We start from the raw sequence: 20,143 nt of genomic DNA on the forward strand, positions 1-20,143 counted from the left end.
CGCTGTCAATAACGTCATGTGTCGCTGCTCATTCCCCTTGTTGCAGCTAGAATGGCCTGACATTTGTTACAGAAGATAAACGATTTTCCTGTAGTTCTAAGTTGTTTTTCCACAATTAGCAGATTAAGCTGAGAACACAAGCATGACTGACAGTGCTAAGACCCGCCTCCATCTCTGATTGGCTGCTTTTGATTGGGAGCTGTTCATTTCTTCAGACGGCAATAGCAGCTTGAAGAGGATATGGAGGAGATTGATCTTTTGACAGATTATATCTAGGCCTGTCACAATAAAAAATTTTGCTGAACGATATTTTGTTATTGTGATGTAAGCGATAAAATTGTTGTTTTCAGACCATTTTCAAGTAATATAACGCAAGAACACTTTCTCAAAGATCATTAAACTTTAAATTCTAATGAAGATTTAAGACTGGAGCTGGAAGACTTTTAAATATCCGACATAGATCAACAAAATACAAATAAAACAAGTTATGAAGTCTCTAATAAAATTGCCCTTCAAAAGCAGGTCAAGTTGAGACCAAAGCACTAGACTAAAGACTTTTGTCATCCAGTTGTTTTGTAGAAAGAGAGAAAAATGATAAATCATACAAATGGAAATTATTGTATTTGTTTTCATTTATCATGCAATTACATGTATCATCATATACTGTCACAACATAGTGAGTTTTAACAAATATGCAAAAACAATTTTTATAAAGTTGCCTACTGCAGCTTTACCATCGAAAACACACTCTAAGGTAAAATCATAAATCAGACCAAATTGTTGGACTTTAAACTCTATTTGGTTGTATATTGTTGGTGCTTCCCGCCCAGTGAACACATTTAGCCCAAAAGGTCACTGCAGAACTCAACCATGTGTTTCCATCAATCAACCCTGCAGGTCCAAGCAGCTCCATGGAGGACTAATACGCCATGCAAGCTGTCTGAAAACCTTCAGGAGATTTTTAAGACGCCAGACGGAAGAGTTAAAAAGTAAAACACAGCCTGCATCGCTTTGGCATGAGCGTTTTTTCAGTTCTTAAAAACCTCTGGATGTTTAGGTTTCAGTTCCGCTCCCTGAATTTGGAGACAGGCTGCAGAGTCTGGATGTCTTATCTCTAGGAGCCACCGTTTCTCTTTGGAAAGATTTCCCATCCTGAAGTTACATCCTCTTTATTGTGAAGCTACATGAGCAGATCAGCAACCACAGCTATTGCAAAATGTGTACACAAACAGTAACTGCCGTGCTTATTATAAAACTAATGGGGTAATTTCAATCAGACTCATTTTTCCAACTCTGAAAATGAGACTTTAGAAAAAACTAGTGAAGTGAAGATGGTATCACAGATTCAATTATAGAACCTGAAGGCATCAGATTTTTTAAATGGAAACTAAAATGTGTAATTTTTGAATCAATGCTGCATTTGCAGTTCATTTTACAGCAAAAACGATGTTTTGGTACGAAAACAGACGTAAGTCAGTCCAAATTTATATTCATATAATAATTTAATTGTTGGTGAGACTCTGATTTTTTTTATCTTGCTAATTGCAGGGTCTGTGATTAATTGATAGCTTTTTAATCAAAGTACATTTTCTATTCACAAATTGTTCTACAAGTAAATTATTCACTAAATAGACATATAAGCTAAAGAACAAACAAAAAAGATATTTAATGTTTCCAATCTATTATTTAGATTAATAAACCATCAGATTGGTACATAGTTCAGTTTTCATTTCAGGAACTCCTGGTCATTCATGGACTTTCTTTAGACATGTAGACAGTAGATACTAGCATCAGCGTTAGCGTCTGAGCTGCTGCTACATGTTTAGCATTGAGATGTTATTTTAGGCCAGAATAGCAAAACGCGAACACAACGATAGTCTTTTCCAACATCCAATAAGATCGGTTTTTGAAGCAGAAAATAATCTCCAGTGAACTGAGTTAGCGGATGTCGCTTGTGCGTCACGTTTACGGGCATAACAGAAACACTTGAACGCATCGGTTCCGGCAGGAACGTCTTTATGTAAAAAACTGATGGAGTTAAAATTTTGGGCGCATTAAAATCTCTGCAATTAATTACTCAAAATTAACCCTAGTGGGGTCGAATGTAAGTTAACAATATTATTAGCAATTAAAGTAACTAGTAGTGAAATACTCACATTTTTATTATGATGATTTTCTGCTACAGGTAATAAACTTGACACTTAAGATTAGAATATTAAATCAGCTCAATTAGGAAAAAAATACAGAAATGTGTTCTTAATGAAAACTGAACTGCTTACAGGTTATTTTTAACCTTACAAACGAGCCTCATGAGAATAGATATTCTAACAAATAAAAATCCTCTGCATTTATTGAAGAGCCTCAGTGTTAATGTAACAAATTTTAATAAAGTACCAGATTTAATCAACATGCTACAGTTTCCCTATAATAACAAGAATTATTTTACTCAAAACTGGGGAGAAAGATAGAAGATGGATCAGAATTTAATCCCTGCTGTACAATGAAACCAATCATGTCCAAAAATAAAAAAAAGGCCGCAGCTCACATTACAGAGGCGGTTCATATGAATCACTTCAACACGTAAAGCGTGTTTCTAACCGAGGAAGCCATTTCCTCAACATCTGGGAACAAAGTGAGGGAAGTAACTGATGGCTGCAGCCATGTGTTGTTGGATCAGGGTGATGAACTATCTACGGGTCCTGATGCAACGCTTTCTTCGAAAGGTTTCTGAAATAATAACAGGCTGAAGTGTCTCCTCCATCACTGTGATGACAGACCTGGATTTTCATGAGGATCAGCACACTGGGCCCTTCAGACACACCCACCACCCAGCAGACAGCCGATTTCACATGATGCACTTTTCATCAAAACTTCTTATTATGACGCAAAAACCAGGAAAAAAAACATTTTCTGCTTTACAAAAACACACATCGTTTCATTAACACTTAGAAACCTGTTGCATTCAATTGTTATCTAGAATTAAGAAATTAAGTTTTCAGCATAATCCCACATTTCTACTGTTAAAATGAAAAATGTTGATAAATTATTTTTAAACTTGGCCGCAATTGTAATACAAAATCTATTACAAATGTTAATCTCTATGAATCAATAGAAACAAGCAATCAGAACCAGGAGGCAGGTCTCATCGCCATAAAGTCACCGCAGCTAGCATAGTATGCCGTGAATGCTGAGGCTAGTTAGCATAATTGTTTTTTCTGTAATAAGTTATTTCTCTGCATAAGGTTTATCTGTCTCATATCATATTGTCACCTTGTCATGACAGGATGGTGTGAGACAGATAATCTGTGGGGAAGAAAAAAAAATTAAGCTCCTCTGGCACACACAAAATGAAAATCACTATGAAATTGATCAAAAATGTATATAAATAGTTCTGCTTCTCCAGCGGTCACACAAACAATCCTGCACATTTCCAGTTTATTTGGGTTTTTATTTGTCCTGAACTCACGAAAGGAGAGAAATAAAAGCAGGTTGTGGTTCTTTAGTTACAGGAGATGTTTTCCTATCATTCACCAACAATTTCTTCTTCATGAAACGCAATCAATATGGGAAATCAGCCAGCAATACCTCATCACAATACCACTGTCAGGCCACATGTTGGCTTATTAGATAGAGAGCAACAATTTGAGCCATAAGAGGAGGCAAAAGTCACACCGCTTTGCTTAAATTGCTGCAAACCAAAAGAGAAACTCTGAAAAATGGCAAAAGAAAAACACAAAACTCACCAAATGAGAGTTCTCTTTTGCCTCTTGTACTTGCTGCACCTGTGGTTCAGCTACAACTTTTGTGTCCTGGTCAGAAGTCATGAGCCGTCTGCTTCTTGGCTCCTCAGGGAGAAGTCTCTGTGTCACCAAGTAAGCTTCAGAGGGAGCAGACGGAGACGAAAACACGTTAGCTTTGAACGCGGATGTTTAGCAAATATCAGCTGTGACGTGTGGGTGGACAGAGAGGGTCAAAGTTCAATGGCCGGCAGTTACTTTAAGAAGAGACAAAGATGTGGCCAAGAGGTGAATCTAACGTGATTAGCATGGTGAACCTTTTATTTTTAAACTGTATTTCTGTTTGTGGAGCTGCAAAAACAATTGAAATTTAAATCCACAAAACATAATAAAAATGTAAAAATATCTTTCTCATTCTGTTTACCATGTTTATTTGCCGTCTTGATGTTTTGTATTAAAAGGCAAACACTGATCATGTATTTGATTAGTAAACAGACCAGGTGTTTTTACAGAGTCTCTGCACTCAAGTCATCTTTTGCCTCTTGTGAGACAACTAGCAACACTTGACTAAACCTGTGTTGAATTAATTCAGTTACTTTAAATATTTATGTAATCATTTATATATTTATTTTAAAAGCTTTTAGGTAGAAAACAGTTTTCATTTTGATATTAAATGGTTTTTTTCTTCCTTTTTTAAGTAAAAAACAAATAATTTTGTTGTTCTTGATTGATTTGTAACAACAAAAGAGGCGAATACTTTTTCCAGGCCCTGTTACTATTTTTCTAGTTTTCTCATTCTCTGCTGACAGTCTCATTTTCAAAACTCGACTCCTGAAAGGTGGAAACACATTTTCTGCCGTTGTGCTGAAGCTGTGTGTGAAGCGCTGATAATCCGGCCCAACAATCGGTGCCTGCCTGTGACACGGGCTCTGATTGTGTTTGCAGACAAAGCAGGGAGAGAATGGCATGGCTGTAAAGCTGGTGACCTTTGAACCACACAATGACGATGATGCACAGCCAGTGTGTCATTCCACAGATATGAATGAAGTTAAAAAAATAAACTAAAAACCTTTTAGGATTGAAACCTTCCTGAAAAGTAGAATTAAAAGCATTTATATATATATATATATATATATATATATATATATATATATATATATATATATATATATATATATATATATATATTAGAAAAAATAATTATTGTGATTTTTTTTTTAATTTTTAAAAACACATCCATCACCATCTATAGTAACTCTTAAGAATTTGACTTAACATGAGTTATAACAAAATTTTATTTCCCTTTGGGATCAACAAAGTATTTCTGAATTTATCACCCCAAGTTTCTGCCTGAATTTATTATTTTATTACCAATTTATGTGTATTTATATAAGTTTTCCATTTGAGTCTTTAAAGTCATATATTTTTCAGTCTAATATTTTAAAATATTAAATTATGCATCAGTACTTGAGAAGCCTTTTTGTTAAACATGATTCCCCCTTAAATAATTTCTTTTTACTATTATTTGAGTAAAAACATGTCGAAGCAGTGATTTCCAAGACAAGCCAGCTTAAAAATAATAACATAACAGAAACCCTGACCCGGGTTAAAACAAATGAACAGTAGGGCAGTGAGTCAGACTCATTGTCTAGACAATCCTGGACCAAAACATCCTCCACCCTCCCGCCTTTTTCCACACCTTTGTTTTCCTTCTGTGTAATTTTATGGAGTAATTTATGACCCCGTGGTTCTCTGAAATAAATATGGCGCAAAAAGCCGCAGTGGTCCACCAAGTATGTTTCCAGTCTGACTTTTTTACAGGCAAACAAGGTTCTGTTTCAGAGTCCTGGAACGCAGATTTAACTGTTTTTTAAGAGCGAACAGAATGTCTGCTGAGATCAAGAATTACATCTGATACACAATAATTAATCAGAGATTCTCCAGCAGGATAACTGAGTTCGGATTTCACGAGAAAAACTAGAGAAAAAGATATTAAACAGCGAAAGTGTTTATTAAAGAAACAATTATCCAGTTTTATAGTTAGCTCAAGCTGAAAGATCTTTGGCTAAATTTGTCATTAAGACTCAGTAGAAAAAATAGTTAAAACATGTTCACTATAATAAAAAACAAAAACTCCGGGAAATAATCATATTAATTAGCAAAAGGTTGTTATGGAAAAAATGTAGATTCATTAGAATCGGATTACTTTTTAAGGATTTAATTTTAACATTCTGCAAATATGTTTATCAATTTTGTTTCTTTTATTTAAAATTCAGCAGAAAAAAAATTACTTTCACAATTTTGCCTATCAAAATTTGTAGTTAAAAAGTTGCCTTGAAAAATTTGCCTTAAACAGCTGCAGAAAACTGCCTTCAAACACTCAAATGCAACTACAAATATTTGCCTTTAAAATTTTATCTAAAATTAAAATAAGACAAAAATAATTAGAAATTAGCTTTTAAAAACTCATCTGCAAAGCATTGTAAAAGCTGAAAAAAAGTTGCCTTTAAAAATTCACCTATGAAAAGAAAAAAAAATTCCCCTGTAGAAATTTGCCTTAAATGCAAAAATGTAACTACAAAAAGTTGCCTTTAGAGATTCCCCTTAAAACATTAATAATAACAAATTATGAAGCTTTCAGTCGTTAAAACAGTCTGGAGTGTCAGCAATCATGACAAATTGATTCAAGTGTCTCTTAACAAAAAAATCAATAACTATATATATTGCTATAAAAATGTGATCAATATCAATAGATAATACATATGATATAATATCCAATATTTAGAATATTCACTGAACTCCGACACACAGCATTCTGGGGGATGTAGGCAGAGGTAAATCTCCCACAGCTAGCTAAGCTAGTTTGGTGGAATCAACTAACTGGCTCAGTCTTTGGTTGCTGAGCAACAACTTGCTGACTAACCTGTGCAGCATCAGTTTCAGGTTGTGTCGTAACTGCTGCAGAGTTTCAAACATTGATGTGAAGTGAAAACAGAGATGGTTCCACCACCAGTTTGCCAGTATTTCAGATGTTTGAAACATAAAACAAATCAATAATTATGGGTATGAAACGCTTAAATTGTGATATTTTGTGAATATTGGTGAATTTGTTACTGTTAATGTTTTGCAACAACTCTAGATTTTATCAACACAAATAAGAGCAACAGGAAGATAAATCTTAGTTTCACATCTTATTCTTCTGATATTTCCTTGACAGAAAAATATCAAATATTTTAGAAATTACTAAAACCAAACAACAGATATGTGAAAAGGTTTCAAATCCATATTCATACTCATTCCAGATTGATACCTTGATTCTGCTTGTAAACATTTTGAAAACTTATTTTACAGTCATGTTTGGCATTTTAATCAGCGCCAGTTTAATTTCTGGACAGGTTCTATTTTATTATCATTCCTCTGAAGTCCAAAAAGGTGGTTAAAATTGTTCTTCAATTGTTTAAATGGGTAAACATTCAGTCAAAAAGACAATGAAAAAATCCTGACAGGTAAAATGTTAAAAATTCAGCTGGAATGTGGAAAAGCAAACATATAATTTAAGTGGATCAATATAACCACTTTTTACCCAAAACACAAACATTGACAGAAAAGACGTGTCTCCAGGGAATTTCGGAAGTTCTCAGCGACCCTACCATAGGCCTGTCACAAGAACAAATTTGAATGATAAATTGATAAATTAGAAGTTATTGCGATAAATTATAATATTGTTGGCTTGATGTTATTTTCGAGAACACATTCTCAAATATCAATAAACTTTAGATTCTAACAAACATTTAATACTGGAGCTGGAAGACATTTTAAATATAAAAAATAAATAAACAAAACAACAAATAAAATTAATTATGAAGTATCTAACAAAATTATCCTTCAAAAAAAGGGCTAGTTTGAACCAAATCAACAGACTGAAGACTTTTGTTATCCAGGTTTTAGCAGAAAGACAGAAAAAAAAGATAAATCATGCAAATGTAGAATACTGGGTTTGTTTTAATTTATTGAGATTAATTTATTTATTAAGATACGCCTACAAACTATTCGTAAAACCTTAATTATTAAAATTCATTGACAGTTAAAATACAGATAGTGCTAATTCTTTACAAAGCCAAAAATTAACAATTACAAATTCAGAACTACCAGAAAAAAATAACTTCAGTATGTGGCATCAAAGTGTGAAATAATTTGAATATTGAATTTGTTTTAATTATCACACAAACATAAATAATATTATTATTTGTGTTTTTGTTGTTGATCCTTGTTGTTTTTTGTCAAATTTAAAAAAAAGATTGTTCCTCCTGCTGTAATTAAATGTAAATAGATACTATATTGATAGGTTAACTAATAAATGCGTGTTTGAACGTTATATATTTGTATTAGACATGTAATACTTGTTACATAGACAAGATAATACTTTCACCCATTCCCTTGGATTTGCAAAACAAAATATTTGACATAATGCAACACTCTGTATTTTTGTAAATATTCAAAAAATAATAAAAACACATAAAACTTTGAGACAAAATGTATACAGCATCCACCTTTAGGGTAGAAATCGTGAAAATGTAGCTATAAATAATGACGCCTCCCAACACAACAGCCATGTTTGTTTGGATCAACTTTCCAAGTTAACACAGCAACTTCCACCACAGACGCAATGCAGACTCTGAGCCGAGAAAGACTGCAGCTCCCGGGCTAGAGGCCACGGCTATGACCGGCCTGTGGTCGGAAGGTGGAGGGGGGTACTATAACGAACTAATCAGAGGTCGGTTCGGTCCGAATATGACCGTTTAAACGCCAACATAATCCAGCTGTTAAAAAGCACTGCTGTAAAGTTAACTGAGCTAAGAAAGTAGCAACCGCGGCTAACTATAACTGGAAAGATGGCGTGATTCCGCGAAATTCCCAACCCTTAAACTGTTACAGATGACATCAATATTTAGTTATAATAACAAAAAACGTGGATGTCAATCCATTCCCATCTCCACGGGATGGTAAAGGCCGTTTCTCACTCACCTGTCAACTCTCACTGCGCGGCGGTACAAACACTGACGGAGGCGGCTCTTGGTGTTGCTGGACTCGGGCCTTCACTTTGGCTTCCTTCCGGGCTTTTTACGCTGACTTATCAGCGAGCAGCCAATATGGAGCGCCTTCCCTACCGACAGCAGCTCTAAACCTCACCAAAAGTAGCATTCAGGTGTAGCTTGCTAGCTGTCGGGAGCCAAATGTTGCGCAAAACGACGCCCCCGAAGCTGGAACCAAAAAAAGGGCTGCGAGCTAACAGTTAGCTAGGTGGCTAACTATCAACTTTGTGCACTCGGGCTCAATAAATCTGGCGCCTCAAATCTCAAGCGGTGATGGATTTCTCCAGGCCAACAGCAGGCTCTGCGCAAAGAGGCAGTCGAAAAGCGACCGAAAGAATCCCTGAAGCCAAGGAGAGAGCGTCTCAAAGCTTCAAATCGATCAAACAAGCCGTTGGAGCTAAAAGATGAGGCAGAGGGGATTTTGGAATGGAGAAGTCGGCGTTTCCTTTCCCTTTCGTGTGCAGCACGAAGATCGTCTATTGGACCGCAGAGGAGTCACTCCAACGAGTTTGGAAACAAAATAGAACATTTCTGAAAATTAAAATGTTTGTCTCATTATTAGTCTATGGATATCGCTCATTTTGCATTAACAGAATGAATGCGTGGAAATTTCACAAGGAAAACAAAAATGGGAAAAATGCCGAAGAGAATTACGGCCACTAAAATAAAGATAATTCTGAATTTAATCACAAAATTCTGATTTTAATCCAAGAACTCTCACTTTCACCTATGGATTAAAAATGAAATCTCAAAATATTGTGTTTTCCCCTCATAATTAAGAAAGTTGCAATTCTGATCAAGAACTTGTGAGCCTTGAAATACTGAATGCATGAATGTGTGGACATTTGATATAGAAAAAGAAATGTGAAAAATACTTTGGAGGATCACAACCATAAGGTTACAATTCCAATTTAAATCTGAGAATTAAACTCAGAATTTGGAAAAATCAGAATTCTGAGATTACAATCAAAATTTTGACTTTAAGAAGTTAGACTTTTTTCTCAGAATTCTGGGGAAAAATAGAAATCTGTGTCGGGGAAATCTGTGTGTTTTCTCCCACACAGATTATAATATAACACTGACTTTAATTTTTATTATTAAAGAATGAAGTAATTAAGTGATGATAACTGTGCCAGTTAAAAGTTACAAAAGTTGTTGGAAATGTGGTACAACTATTTTTTTTTACCAAACTAAAAGCAACAAATAGAAAAAAAAATAAACTAAAAAAAGATTTTGAAGTTATAATGTGAATAGTCAGTGATTCCAAATGCTACATTAAATGTACCTTTGAAATTTTAACGTGTACCTGGAAATCACCACAATCAGGTGTTGTCCATTCTATTTCGAAGTGATTAAAGCAGAAGGTTTTATGGAGGGAAAATCAGGAAACAAGTTTTCTCCCAATTTCATCTCATCTGAAAAAAGACTTTACAAAAAGTATTCAAAAGTTGTGCTAAAGTTAAAGTATTTGGACTCAGATAAAAGTACAAATTTACCTTTCAAAAATTTCCTCAAGTAAGAGAAAATTTGACTACAAAAGTATTTTTAATAAACAAATAATATCATTAGAAATACAAAAAAACAGAAAAGTTATGAGCAAATTGTTGTATTTTTAAAGCAAAATACAGTATCATTAATTGCAAAAATTTAAAAGCTTAAAAAACTTTTCCAAATCATTATTTTTTGTTTAAAATGAATAAAACTAATAGTGTTCATACATTTTAGGCCATCAGGCTCAGCAGACAGAAAACAGTATCAGAACAAAGCTGGTGAAGAAACAGGAAGTCTCACTTCAACCTAAACTGTGAGGCTGGTCATATATTCTTGCATTAGTCTGTCCTGTGTCCATCTATCGGAGTATTTTGCGCATTTTGAAGAATCATAAAACGTTTGATGTAAATGGCAAATAAAAAAAAAAACTCCTCAGTTTTGCAAAAAAATGTTTTTACACATAACGGGCCGTCCTGATTGGTCCAGGTGGGCGGAGCTCTGGAACAGCGGCGCTCTCTGATTGGGTAAATTCTGATTGGCGCGGATCGGAGTGTTTTTACCTTCTCGTATTTTTAGTTTAGTTAAGTGTAACGCTTTAAGAAAAGGCAAGAGACAAATGATTGAATTTATATCTAAGAAGTTAAAATCAGACATTTTGAGTATTGCTAAATTTATTAGGTCCTAAATTAATATATGTATAATATAAAAAACATTTAATTCTAAGATTATAATAATAGGTCTCAATTATGTTGTTTAGTTTAAAAAAAAATAATCTTTTTGAAGTTATTATTACTTTTGCTTCAATAAACGCTTCATAATGCTTTGATAAACGTCTTGTTTTAAAAAAAATACATTAATTAATAAAGAATAAAGAAATCCATTATTCTGAGCATTATGAGTAAGTCTGTTATGTCCAACATTAGTAAGTGCATGGTCTAAAAATAATTATTCACAAAATTATATGGGTAGGGTTTGAGTATGTTGCTTAATTTTTTATTTTGTTAGATGGATAATGTCATTTTTGCTGCATTAAACTCCCTCAAATCAATTTATAAATAAATAATTATGTATTTATATATAAAGTTAATCTTTATAAGATAAAGATGAACTTGAATAAATACTATATATTATAAATTATGAAGTAAAACAATGTGAGCGAAAACATCAAACGAATTTTTAGGTTTTAAAACGTATTTTATTAAAATTCTTCCTGCTGTTCCTCCCTCCGGTCGCCAGAGGGCGATAACTAGACAGAAACCCTCTTCATTTATATCGTGTTTTCCGGTTCCCTTCCCTTCTTCGTGCCGTCAGTGGACCTAAACGTGTCCCGACAAAATGGCACTTTATAACTTTAAAAAGATTATGGTGGTTCCCACCGCTAAGGTAAGTTTTATTTCACTAATTTTGCAGTTTAAACCGATTTCCGCTCAAGTCGTTGTGAGAAATGATCAAAAGACAGGAAAGAAAACACCGAAGGAAAACACGTGTTTCACTGCAGCAGCCTGATGTGCTTTTAAAAAGCAAACTGGGGGCGAAATTTACTTTTACAGGAGGTTTATGATGGAGGTTTACTGAAAGACGGTTAATTTATACGTAAAATTGTGGAATTACGTGCGATATTAACAACTAATTAGATATTTATGGAGGAAATTAGAAAACGGGAGGCTACTGAACCTTTAAACTGGAAATCTGCGGCTTGTTGGATATTTTTGGTTAAAATGAGAGAAATCCAGAGAAAGACATTATTTCTGGTCAAAATAATAGAAAATTCAAGAGGTTACTGGACCTTTGGATTGGAAATCTTGAGTGTTTTTGTTGTTGTTGAAAATAGGTCAGGAAATGGCAGCGAAATGGATGTTTATGGTGGAAAACGGTGCTAAAGCAGGAGATTATTGGGTATTTAGGCTTAAAATACACAGTTAGCTGGAAATGTTTGGTGGAGATTATTGAAATCGACATAAATCTGGGCATTTATGGTGGAAATGGTTGAGAAAACATCAGGTTTCTGGAACTTCAAACTGAAAATCTGGACGTTTGTGGTTAAACTAAGGGAGGAAATGTTAGCTAAGTGGACACTTACGGTGGAAATAAAAAGGAAACAGCAGTTAACTGGACATTTTTGGTGTAAATTTGAGAAATCAATAGAAAATTGGGTATTTATGCTGGAAATTAGCGAGAAATTGGGCTTCCTGTACCTTTAAGCTGAAAATGTTCTGTAAACACTTATAAAAAATCAATTAGGAAATGGCATTTAACTGGATATTAGGAAAATCAATAGCGAGCCTTGTATTTATGGTGAAAATGGGAGAGAAAACGAGGTTGCTGGATATTTAAGCTGTAAATTTGCAGTTAATTTCATACTTAGGTGGGAAATCAAAAGGACGATTTTTTAATATTTTCTTTTGGTCTCTGAAAACTTTATTGACTGGGCAAAGTTTTCTTTATATTAGCATAGACATAGTAAAATAGTTCTTAGAGACTTTTAAATAAGAAGCAATGAGTATTTTTGATTGGCTTTCTTGCTGCTGAACATGAAAAAGAAAATCAAAGCAATTCATTTGTGAAGTTGAAATCTTAAAACAATGTCAGGAACAGTTTCCTAATTGCTGATCTGTTGCATGTCAGCTCAGATTTGGGGTTCTTGTTGTTGTCCAGATATTTTTCTGCTCTGATAACTCTGTTATGTTCAGAAATTCTCTGAAAAACCAAACCGGCGGCGTTTTGTTTGCCTTCTCTAACCTGCGAGTCACGCCTTCATCTCCATCCCCACAGGAATTCATTGACGTCACTTTATCCAAAACTCAAAGAAAGACGCCAACGGTGATACACAAACATTACCAGATCCACCGCATCCGGCACTTCTACATGCGGAAGGTGAAATTCACGCAGCAGAACTACCACGACCGACTCACGCAGATCCTCACCGACTTCCCCAAACTCGACGTAAGACCCCAGATTTGAGTCTTTTTGTTGTTCTGATTTGGCTTCTGCAGGCAGGTTGTGATCATCTCTTTATTTTTCCAGGACATCCATCCGTTTTATGCTGATCTGATGAACGTGCTGTATGATAAAGACCACTACAAGTTGGCCTTAGGACAGATAAACATCGCTAGGAACCTTATCAACAAGTAAGTCCTAGAAATTACTCAAGTAAGAGTAAAAAAGTATTTGGTAAAACATACTTTTTACGATCTAATAACTTGATTAGATCAATTACTAATCAAGTTATCGATCATCTAAAAAAATTACATCCGACTGACCAATATAAATAATTTTTTCAAAATCTGGTGATAAAATAATTAAAATAATAATATTAAAATAATATTATAGATAATATTAAAATAATCAAATTATTCAATGAAAATCTTCTAAACTTTAATAAAACTGCAGGTGTGCGTCTGTGTCTGGTGAATTTTGGGTTAAAACATGTTTATTTTTGTTTCAGTGGGTAAAATCCAAAAATTTCACTCAAGTAAGAGCAGAAATACTTCACAATAAAATTACTTTAGTAAAAGTAGAAAGTACAGTTTAGTAAAAATAATCCTAAAAGTAAATTTAAAAAAATCTTCACTGGAGTGAATGTAATTGAGTTACATCATTGCTCATTATTGATAGTGAAAATCTATTAAAGTCACAGATGTGGTGATCAGTGTGTTTTGAATTTGGTTTTTGGGATTAGAAACTTCTGCAGATTCTGCTTGAAATGGATAAACATGAAACTTTGGTATCTGATGTCACTGATATGGCTGACATTCATCAATATTAGACATGTTAATCTTTCCCATTTTTGATATTATTTTTAACCCATGTGACCAACAAGAGTAGAAGACATTTGGAGCATGTTTAAAATAATTCTATGTGGTTCAACACTATTAAATCCCATCAGTCTATAGTTAATCCAAAACACATTCATGCATAAATTACCAACCTGCAGGAGATTCCCAAGGGCTTTTATTTTGAAGGTGTGTCTTTTTAACTCTTCCAGTGTTGCCAAGGATTATGTGCGCCTGATGAAGTACGGAGACTCCATGTACCGGTGCAAACAGCTGAAGAGAGCCGCTCTGGGTCGGATGTGCACCATCCTGAAGAGGCAGAAGTCCAGTCTGGAATACCTGGAGCAAGGTGAGAGGCGAGCTGTGACCCGCTGTCCACTCAGGTGGATCTGTAGCTAAATCTTCTGGTTCTGATCCCGAACAGTTCGTCAGCATCTGTCCCGTCTGCCGAGCATCGACCCAAACACCAGGACCCTGCTGCTGTGTGGCTACCCCAACGTAGGGAAGTCCAGCTTCATCAACAAGGTGAGCAGAAACAATTAATCAAAGATTTAAATAATAGATAATTGGTTTGACGTTAACTGGGGTGTACAAACTCAAAATAAAGCCATCTGCTGAAAGAACAACAACTCAGAGTAACACACTCTAAACATAAAGCTAAATATGTACAAAACATATCAACTGTTTTAATTTAAAATGATAAATCTGTTGTCCTCAAAACTCATCAAGTGGCAGCTTTAGCTTCAGCTGGTTCAAATTCTTTAAAAGGTTATCCAATTATTTATCAGGAAATCAAAAAAATAATCAACTGATTAGCCGTAAACTGTAATGATGATGAATCAAGAAAAAAGGATTTAACTTTTCCAGTTCAGACTGGCAGTTTTCCCCATTTGAGACAAATTTTAAATATTTTTGAAGGATTATTTTTGTTTACAGAGACTTCATATTTTATTATATTTATGGTTTTGTTTGTATTTGGTTTTTTTATTAAATGCTTTTTATTAAAAAGGTCCTCAATACAACATTCCTAATTTATTGCAATAATTTCAGACAAGTTTGAAGTATTTTTAGCTGCGGCTTCATCCTTTGCTCCAAATAATTAAGTCATATTCTAAGGAAATTGAATGTTACAGTATTTTAGGCAATAAGATGTTTATTTCCTTATTTCTTAAATAATAATTAGATTGTTATTTTGTTTATGGTTTTATGTATTTATTGTTATATAAAGTAAGCTTCAGCGATTAAATAAAATATCTGCAGAATTTTAATCAATTAATTCACAGAATAATTTAGAACGTGTAAATTGACCTTTCCCCTCAGGTCACCAGAGCAGATGTCGACGTGCAGCCGTATGCGTTCACCACCAAGTCTCTGTTCGTGGGTCACATGGACTACAGATACCTCCGCTGGCAGGTGCCTCTCGGCTGGTGCAGATCGTTGCTGCAAATCGCCGCCTCTGTTGCTGCTGCAGAGGCGCTGAGCCAGATGCATGGTGTTTTGTTGCAGGTGGTGGACACGCCCGGCATCCTGGACCACCCTCTGGAGGAGAGGAACACCATCGAGATGCAGGCCATCACGGCTCTGGCTCACCTGCGGGCGGCGGTGCTTTACGTCATGGATCCGTCGGAGCAGTGCGGACACACGCTGCAGGAGCAGCTGGAGCTCTTCAACAACATCCGGCCGCTGTTCGCCAACAAGGTGCGACCTCCACACCTGACATAATAAAAACAAAGAAGAAATGATTATCTGTTTTCCTGCCACCATTCTGGATATTTACTGATGAAGCGACGTGTTCTTAGTTTTACTTGTTTCTGTTTTACTCTCGAAATACCAAGAACCTTCCTCTGACATGAAAACAGAATAACTATGAAATAACTTAACATCCCTCGAATTTGCTCACATTAAAAACAAAATTTGATGTTTTCTTGGAATTTTATAATTTTATTTTATAGAAACAAACACAGAGGACATGAATTTGAAGAAGAAGGACGAGGATTCATCTTGTGTCCACAATTTCAACAGAAAAACAGTGTTTTATTTTCATTCACCCCCATTTACTCTTATACCCTCAAATAAAACACAGCTTTGATTTATAAGTCAGTCCCTCCTGGATGTTCTGGTCTAAAATGACTGAATTATCAGCACCTTTTTCAAAAAGTTGCATATTTTTTAAGCCCTGTTTCTCCAATAACTGCATCTTCAAAAAGTTTAAATTGCTGCACACAATCTTCACCAAAAAATAAAAAATTAACATGGTTAATATTTAAATCCCAACTTCCTGGAGGAATCTAAGCACACCATCTGAGAGAAGATGTGAAGATCCTGCTGGGGCTGCGATAAAATGGTTTTAAAATGGTCTAGTCAAAGTCCAAACCTCACACTATTTTTCATTCTGTGGAAAGACGAAAATTTATTTTAACTCCTTCCATCCAATGTAAAACTGTCTGCACATGTGTAAATCTGAACCTGCAGTGAAAGATGCAGTCAGGAGCTTCATGTAAATGCATGCCACACTTTTCAGACTTTTATCTGTTTTATCACATAATAAATTCCAGAAATATTTACAGTGAGGCAGTAAAACTGGGCGTCTGTTTTCTACAGTGAACTTTGGCTCCCTCTAGAGAAACCAACAAAAGATTTTCTGGCAAATTTTTCCTCATCTTTGTGTTTTTGTTTCAGTTTATTTTAGAAACTTTGCTTATTCTGTTGGGAATATTTTAAAATATGAATCCTGTCTTATACTTTATGTTTTCCTGTGACATCGAACTAAAAACATGAAATTGTTTATCATTCCTGCAGCCTCTCATTGTTGTTGCAAACAAATGTGACGTGAAGAAGATCAGCGAGCTGTCGGAGGAGAACCAGGTCAGTTTTCATCGGTTCAGCTCCTCCGCTCGTCGTTTTCTGAGCCTTTCTAAGCTCAAAGTTTTATCTGTTACCAGAAAATCTTTGCGGATCTCTCCGCCGAGGAAATCCCGGTCATCGAGACTAGCACGCTGACGGAGGAGGGCGTCATCAAGGTGAAAACCGAGGTGAGATCTGACAGCAGGCGGGCTCATTCTGACGCTCTAGTGGGATGTCATCTGGTCTTTTATTCAACGCCGCTGCATTCCTCAGGCCTGTGACCGACTCCTGGCTCAACGCGTCAACACCAAGATAAAGGGCAAGAAGGTCCATGACGTCCTCAACAGGCTCCACCTGGCCATGCCTTCCAAGAGGGACGAGAAGGTCGGTCAGGCCTGGAGCTGTCAAAAATTAATCTGAACATTTTAATCTAATGAAGTTAAAGCCAAACAGCATCTCTGAGGAGTTCAGGTTAAAACGGGTTTCTGATGTTTCCCAGGAGAGACCGCCGTTCATCCCAGAAGGAGCTCTGAACCGGAGGAAGGCCATGGAGGTCGACGCTCCTAAACGCAAACTGGTAGGCAACCATTACAGCGACATGCTCACCTGCAGAAGTAGCTTACAGTTTATATTATCCTCATCTGTTCATTTGAGTAATAATAAGTAAAGCTGCATTTGTTCATTAATTTTCCTTATAGATTCACCAACCAGCCATCTGCTGCACTCAGATTAAAAGTTCATACAAATCATGAATTATTGCGGATTAAACAGCAAAAAATTATTTTTTATACAACAGAAGGAATTTCAGTCTGTTTGATGGAGCTTTCCAGGTGAAAAATTTCTGATTTATAAGGAGATTTATTAAGTGGATCTTAAACTTGTCATGTTTCAGGAGAGGGACCTGGAGATGGAGCTTGGTGACGATTACGTTCTGGACCTGCAGAGTGAGAAAACTTCTGATAAACTTAGAAGTGCCAGCTGCTTTTTTTTTTCTGTGTTTTACTCATTATTCAAATTATTGTAAAGAATATTGGGATCTGATGAACGAGGATGAGAAGCAAGATAAGATCCCTGAAGTGTGGGAAGGCCACAACGTTGCAGATTACATCGACCCCGAGATCATGAGGGTAAGTCTCTAAAAAAGTTCCTCTTTCTGATGGTTATTTAATTCTTGGACTTCCACCTGGTGGGACACAGTTTTTCACACTATTTAGACATTAGCAGCAGCTTAAGTTTATATTTTCACTTGATTCTTAGTCAGCTCAGACTTTAAAACCCAAACTATGTGGCTTGATATTGATCAAATTTCCGTTTTGCGTTGCAGAAACTGGAGGAGCTGGAGAAGGAGGAGGAGCTGAAGGAGCGAGCCGGGGAGTACGAGTCGGACGAGGAGAGCGAGGACGAGGAGATGCAGCAGATCCGCTGCCTGGCCAAGCAGATCCGGGAGAAGAAGCAGCTCCTGGTGCTGGAGTCCAAGGAGAAGGACGTCCACGGGCCACGCATGCCCAGGACCGCCACCAAGGTGGGAGGAGGGCCTCCATGGCAACGGATGCTGCTACCTGGGACGAGCGACGCTTTGTGTCTTCGAAATGTTTAAATAACTCGAATGTTTGATTTTGTTTCTGCAAAGGTTGAGAAGAAGAAGCTGGAGAAGGAGATGAGTAACCTCGGTCTGGACATGAACGACAAGAACGATGTAAGTTCTTCATTTAAAAGAATATGGGATAAAAGAAATGATTTCATGCTTTTTACACAGGAATTTGTTTAATTGTTGCAGTTCTTTAAAAAAAGAAAAAAAAAGAACAAATGAGTCCGAAAGAACAGAAAAGTTATTATTCTGTTCAAAAGACAAAAAGAAATTATGCTTAAATAGAAATATTACATCCTGCAGTTAAAAATGATGGTGGGTATGTTTTTCATTATTATTATTAAATGTGGTAATAAATACTAAAAAGCCTGTTAAAAGTAAATTTTAGGTTATTTTCTTGCCCTTAAAAATGTCTCCAGGATGTTTTTTCTATAATTAGTCAGCAGGAAAAAAATTTATAAATGACTTCTATTAAAGCCATCAGCAATCAATCTGGATTTTATTTGCCTTCGAAAAATGAACTGAAATTAGAAGTTGGATTTTTCTGAATGTTTTTCAGTGCAAATTTTAAGCCTCAAAACAAATGAGGCTTTTTACTTTTCTTTACCATCATATTAAACCTTTTTTATTTACTTCTTATTTTAAGTTTTATATATATGAACATTGAAAATTTTCCACATTCATTGAATACATAAAAAAATTACCTAAAATTGTGAAAACAAGAAAAAAACTGAACATGTACTTGTTACATGAAAGGCTTTTAAACACATTTTAAACTATTTATTTGATGTAGAATTATAATTTATTTCATTGTTGTTTATTTGATTGTGAATGCTGATGACGAACATGTTTAGGCAATTTCAAATGTTTTGGTTGTTATATTTTCAGAGCCACTACGCTCTGCAGGCCCGGCGCTCACGCAGCGCCACCAGGAAACGCAAACGTGAAGCTTCGGCGCCTCCGACCTCCAAAACCCGCAGCCAAAGCGCTTCCCGTCCTCCACGAGACCAGTCCGGCTTACGGGACGTCAAGGTGCGTGACGATGCGTTCATTACCTCATCGTGTATCAACTTGCTCTTTTATTCTCTGAAAATTAAAATCGACTGTTGGCGTCACGTCGGTTTTCCAGATGGTGAAGAAAGCGAAGAAGATGATGAAGAACTCCCAGAGAGACATGAACCGCCAGGCCCGGAAAGGAGAGTCCGACAGACACGTGTTCGACCTCAAACCCAAACACCTGCTGTCCGGGAAGAGGAAGTCAGGCACCAAAGATCGCAGATAAAAAAACAGATTTTTCTGGACTGAAATAAATCAACCCAACTATATTAACTATATTTTTAGGATGGACTCAGAAACAGAAATGAAACGATCAGAGTTAGACACTGATTTCTGATATCACTGAGTTGCTGAATTGTTGTCCAAAATAACCTCTTGGTTTGTGATGATGGATAAAGTGATGATGATGTTTTCTGTATGGCCTTCTTTTGTTAAATACTCCGTAACAAGGAAGCCAAATAAACAAATACCTGAACGAAGCCATGTTTTAGTTTCATACCTCTGCACACATCAATTAAAACAGTAAGACTTGAGTTTTATATAAATTTCTGTGTTTGAAAA

The 20,143-nt window shown here is 35.7% G+C and overlaps 2 protein-coding genes across 3 annotated transcripts in view; one reads left to right on the forward strand and one right to left on the reverse strand.

Annotated features, from left to right (window-relative positions):
* larp4b (La ribonucleoprotein 4B) overlaps window positions 1–9,379 on the reverse strand; it is a 32,045-nt gene extending 22,666 nt beyond the window's left edge. For both annotated transcript variants that reach the window (XM_055022338.1, XM_055022337.1), the window contains exons 1-2: window positions 8,763–9,379; window positions 3,744–3,877 (exon numbers count right to left, since the gene is read on the reverse strand). In XM_055022338.1, coding sequence (XP_054878313.1) covers window positions 3,744–3,824 — 81 coding nt within the window. In that variant the 5' untranslated portion in view covers window positions 3,825–3,877; window positions 8,763–9,379. The remainder of the gene's footprint in view (window positions 1–3,743; window positions 3,878–8,762) is intronic.
* A 2,231-nt stretch (window positions 9,380–11,610) lies between these two features.
* Window positions 11,611–20,061, forward strand: gtpbp4 (GTP binding protein 4). Its single transcript, XM_055022361.1, has 17 exons — window positions 11,611–11,704; window positions 13,094–13,264; window positions 13,346–13,449; window positions 14,307–14,443; window positions 14,519–14,619; window positions 15,415–15,507; window positions 15,601–15,792; window positions 16,894–16,959; window positions 17,037–17,126; window positions 17,212–17,322; window positions 17,438–17,515; window positions 17,831–17,882; window positions 17,965–18,065; window positions 18,263–18,460; window positions 18,569–18,634; window positions 19,415–19,558; window positions 19,656–20,061. The coding sequence occupies exons 1-17, from the start codon at window positions 11,657–11,659 to the stop codon at window positions 19,806–19,808; spliced, it is 1,905 nt and encodes a 634-aa protein (XP_054878336.1). The 5' UTR covers window positions 11,611–11,656; the 3' UTR covers window positions 19,809–20,061.
* Window positions 20,062–20,143: the final 82 nt, after the last annotated feature.

This window comes from Poeciliopsis prolifica, unplaced genomic scaffold (genome assembly GCF_027474105.1).
Source record: "Poeciliopsis prolifica strain line A6 unplaced genomic scaffold, Auburn_PproV2 SCAFFOLD084, whole genome shotgun sequence".
Lineage (NCBI taxonomy): Eukaryota > Metazoa > Chordata > Actinopteri > Cyprinodontiformes > Poeciliidae > Poeciliopsis > Poeciliopsis prolifica.